General features: G+C 46.1%; 1 protein-coding gene across 1 annotated transcript; it reads left to right on the top strand.

The window, feature by feature from the left end:
* The first annotated feature begins 526 nt into the window (after positions 1-526).
* On the top strand, positions 527-4,316 carry LOC127314328 (AT-hook motif nuclear-localized protein 7). Its single transcript, XM_051344784.2, has 5 exons — positions 527-1,574; positions 2,414-2,481; positions 2,863-2,994; positions 3,200-3,361; positions 3,610-4,316. Exons 1-5 carry the CDS (start codon positions 1,019-1,021, stop codon positions 3,904-3,906), a joined length of 1,215 nt encoding a protein of 404 aa, XP_051200744.1. The 5' UTR covers positions 527-1,018; the 3' UTR covers positions 3,907-4,316.
* The last annotated feature ends 728 nt before the right edge of the window (positions 4,317-5,044 follow it).

The raw sequence follows: 5,044 nt of genomic DNA, 5'->3' as shown, positions 1-5,044 counted from the left end.
CGGTCGCGCTATCATTTGTGTCCACGTTATTTTGAACTTTGTGTATGCCGGCATGGCCGGTTTTGAACTATCTTTGTTGCACTAAATTTGGATTATTATCTATTTTTTGCTTTTACTTAAGTTAGTTATCCTTTGAAATGCGGACATGAATTTGTCTAAATTTTCGACGCCGCTGACCGAATGCAGTGCATTCCCGACGGAATAAGAAAAGAAAACGAGCGTGTGCTTCTTCATTTCACACAAGACTAGCCGTTGAAAAACACAGCCAAGCAGCTTCCAACGGACAGTTCAGCTTCCCCTCTCACTCCACTGTACACTCTGTCCCCTTTGACTCGCCAGGAAACAAAGCGCTCGCATGCAACGACAAGCCAGCCGCCGATGACCAACCCACAGTGGCACAACCGTAAATCACTCCAAAAACCACGCCCAGTCTCGTCACCACTGCTCATAACTCCCCCAATCCCGCTATTAAAATCAATTAAGTAATAAAAGGAAATCATTTTCCTCTCCCCGTTCTACCCCTGGCGGATGGCATTTTTCGAATTCCGCATTAAAAACTCGTCCTGCGCGTACAGCGACAATGGCGCGTCCGATTTCTTTACGCAGGACGCGGCACTAATTTAATACTCGCCGATAATTTAGTTTAGTTTCATTTTTTATTGGTTTTGTTTCACGCTCTCTCCCCTTTTTTGCTTTAGTTTTGCCTTTTTATTTCGTTCGTCTTGGCTTCGCTCCTCCCTTTTGTTTTGCAAGCTCGCTCGCTCCCAGTTTCTTCCTCCTCTCGCCTCCCGGCTGCGGCAGAGTGGAAATATTTTCTTGTTTTTGTTCCTGGAATTTGTAGATTTTTGTTGGTTTTTTCGCGGTGTTTTGAATTTTTTTTTAGGGAATTATTGGGGGTGGTGTTTTAAGGAGGGAGGCGGCGGCGGTGCCAGATGGGGTTAGTGCGTGCGAGCTCTGATGGCGGGAGCTCGTGACGGAAGCTCTAGTAGGAGGTTGTTGTGCGTCGAGTGCCGCGTGCATGGAGACCAAGTCGGGGGAAGCGGGCTCGCCGACTCCGTCTCCGGCTGCGGCTGCGGCCGCGCCTGTTTCGGCGGCGGCGGTGCCGGAGGCTACGGCGAGCTTCCAGTCACCGGAATCTGTGGCGCCTACGGCAGCTGCAGCTGCACCTGCACCGTCGGCGGTGGAGAAGATTAGCTCGGCTGATTTGTTGGTGCCGCCGGGTTATATGACGACGGCGGTGGTGGCGGCGGGAGGAGGAGGGTTTCCGGCCGCGAGGCCTGTGATGAAGGTGGGCAAGAAGAGGGGGAGGCCGAGGAAGTACGGCCCAGACGGGAGCCTGATCCGTCCGCTGAACGCCACGCCGATCTCCGCGTCGGTGCCGATGGCGGCCTCCGTTGCGGCGGGTCAGTACACGCCGGCGTCGGCGGTTGGCGCCGCCATGAAGCGCGGGAGGGGCCGGCCACTTGATTTCGCCGCCGCGGCGTCCAAGCCGTACCAGCACCATCTGCAGCAGCACCAGCCGCATCAGTCGCATCAGCCTCAGCAACAGTTCGGTTTTCACTTCGGCTCCATTGGTTGGTATTCTTGCTCACATCTACTCCCCCAAATGATTTGCAAAAATTCCAGAACAAATTTAATCTTTTACCGCATGCTCTTCTATCTATGAAAAATCAAAACTGGGGGTTGTGTTTTATTTCCCCCCTGTATTTAGGTCTCAGAAATTACGAGGCTGGAGATTGGATGCCGGCTGCAGACAGGCCAATGGCATAAGTAGTGGTTGGTCTGCGGCGTCACTCGCTAGCTCGTTCATTGTCATGACAGCGTCCGTTGTCTGTCCCTCTCTTATCCGAATATTTTCTGTCTCCTCTCGTCCCCTCTATCCACGATCAGTTGCATGCTCATCAGGGATCTCAAGCTGGTTAGTGCCCTCCAAGATTCGAAGCTCGGGGATCAGGTGGGCTCCAGATGGAGGCATCATATCCTCACTGAATCCTCGAGGCCTCTTGCCGCTGCTGTTCTTGTTGTGTGGTGGGGCTCTGCCGTTGTGGGGGTAGCACTGGCGACATGGTGCTGCTGCTAGTGGGTACAAGGTAGTTTCAGATTCTCGGTACCAAATAGGTAGACATGTGGATCATGCCAAGGTCCTCCCAGTTAGGATGGATGTGCTCCTCATCCCTCTGTACTTCTAGCCATACATGTCTTTGTAGTGCTGAAGCTGTGATGGTGACGGATAGAAGGATGACGTGCATGCCTAAGCATAAATTACTAGGCTTCTTAGTTGAATGATTTGGGGCTGCTTATGTTTGAATGGATAACTCTGTTTCAAGCTAACTGGTGATCTTAGGTTGTGCTCTCTTTTATTTGTTTTGTAATATTCTGGTGTCAGATTGTTAACCACAGTATGTGTTTGCAGGTGACATGGTGGCGTGTTCTGCTGGCGGGAACTTCACTCCTCATATTCTAACTGTTGCTCCTGGTGAGGTATGATTTCAATTCTTTCTTTGAATACTTAATTGCCTGGTAGTTTACATTTGATTTTGTTCATTTTGGCCAACGGTATTCCAGCCAGCTAGACATGTTTTCACCTTATCTGAAAACAAATATTTTGGATCTCAGAGAGCTTTCTCAGATTGTGAGACTAGTTTGTCAATACAGTACATCTGAATATCTGATAGTCTAGTGTTATCCGTCAATCGTGTTTTTGCAGTCAGACTTGTATCTCTCAGTTCTGGTTACTTGCTTCTACTGTTTTATCACTGCTATTCTTACAGCTAGCCAGATGTAGCTATGACAAATACAGTTACATTTCTCCATGAGGACCAAAATAATTAGTGGTATTGATACTTGTTAATGGTTATTTAGGATGTGACAATGAAGGTCATTTCATTTTCTCAACAAGGGCCACGGGCTATATGTATTCTCTCTGCTAATGGCGTGATATCAAATGTTACACTTCGTCAACCGGACTCTTCTGGCGGCACATTAACTTACGAGGTTTAGTCACTCAATCATAATAGAACTCCCTCCGTCCCATAATTCTGGTCGTGTTTTCAGTTCAAAATTTGAACTAAAACCACGGCAAGAATTATGGAATGGAGGGAGTACATATTATCATTATGATATTATTTCACATACTTGTGAAAAGACTATTTGACAGAGGATTCTGACTGGTCTTTTGATTTCCTGTTTTTGTTTATAGGGACGCTTTGAGTTGCTGTCCTTGTCTGGTTCCTTTATGCCAAATGAAACTAGTGGACCACGAAGTCGGTCAGGTGGGATGAGTGTTTCTCTTGCCAGCCCAGATGGTCGTGTTGTCGGAGGAGGAGTTGCCGGCCTTCTGGTGGCAGCAAGTCCTGTTCAGGTGCTGCTATTTTACTTTCATAAGAATCTGAATGCTTATGAGTTTGTTTTGTCTATTAAACTAAAATCCAACGATTCTCTCAGAACATCTAGCTATAATTGTACTAACATTTTGTGAAAATAGATAAAGTATATTATTCGGTTTACACATTGGGCAATCATTTTACATTTGTTTGCGACTAAAAGCCTCGTAGTTGTATATGTATCTCATGCCAAACGTAACTGAATATCATTTGATCTGATCGCCAGATTGTCGTCGGAAGCTTCCTGCCAAGCTATCAGATGGAGCCGAAGCAAAAGAAGGCGAAGGTGGCTGCCGCACCGACATTTACGCAGTCAGTACCTGTGGCCATTCCACTCTCCAGCACGGATACACTCAGCAGTGAGCAAGGGCAGAACAGCTCTGCTGCCGCCCCCAGAATGAACGTTGTAACTTCAGCGTACAATGCAGATCAGAGCTGGGCTTCCCCTGTTGCTCAATCGGCACCTGTCGACGCGTCGAGTACTCCATCTGAAGATCTGAAGCTCACCGCCTCTGGAGCCTGAAACCGTCCCGGACAGATGAGAGCCTCCGGAGCGTGGAACCGTCCCGGACAGACAGACGAAACATTCCACGAAGCCTCTTCCTGCCACAGGGGCGGAAAGGCCAGCACAGCTCCTTCTGACCTGTACAAGATGTATCTGCAATCCAACTAGGTTTTCAAAAATCCCGCTAGGTTTTCTGTCGTCAGGCAGCTGAAGAGTCTAACTGCATTCGCTGTAGCTATGTGAAGTTAGTACCTGTCGATCTTATTGAACATTGTGTAGCTGCACTTGTATTATTAGTGTGTTTTGATTAGCCTCTTAGACCACTTTCATCTGTTAGATTATAAGGATTAATTCTGCATTAGATTTTCTTCACGCCATTGTTCTCGATGTAACTTCTGTCACCTTTCACTAATCATGATCACTGCCCAGTCTGAATGTGCTTTCCAAGGTTTCATTTTCCACTCACTTGGAACTGGCCCGACAAGTCCAGCTAAACCGCTAAAAGCCCAAGAAATGAAGCCAAGTTTGAAGTCCCATCTGAAATGGTAGTGTGGAAAGCTTTTGTGGGAAATCTGATGTTTTTTTTTTGATAAAAGGCAATTTGTTTAAAAAAAAAATCACCATTACATCGGCAGCTACATAACTAAGATGGACACCGCCGCAATAAACCTACGAAAAGTAACTAAGTGACAAAATTAGAAAGGCGAAATACAAGTAATCGTCAAGAAACTGTAAACCGTCTACCAATTAGACCACCCTGCCATTCATGTTGAATAAAAACATCCGTTGTCGTATCTAACCTTGAAGACACCTCCGTAAATAGGTCTTGATTATCCACACTTTTTAAGGATGACCATAAAAGGGCAAATGGGTACACCGATAGATAACCTTAATTAGAAAAAGTTTCTTATCATTAAAAAATCTTATCAAACCAAGTAACGGCAAGGGCTCTCATATTAATACAAATCTAAGTCTATTATCAATACTATGTGCCTAGTTGCCAAATAAATTAGGAACACTACATGGTCAATACATGGTAGAAGTCATTTGGATGACTAGCCATATAGAACGGGTAAATTTGCACTGAAAGAATAATTATTTAATTGTCTCGCCATAATAATAAAAAATAGGCAGTTTGTATATCCATGCCAATTGC

This window comes from Lolium perenne, chromosome 7, assembly GCF_019359855.2.
Source record: "Lolium perenne isolate Kyuss_39 chromosome 7, Kyuss_2.0, whole genome shotgun sequence".
In the NCBI taxonomy this organism is placed as follows: domain Eukaryota; kingdom Viridiplantae; phylum Streptophyta; class Magnoliopsida; order Poales; family Poaceae; genus Lolium; species Lolium perenne.
This window is presented reverse-complemented; position numbering and strand designations above follow the sequence as displayed.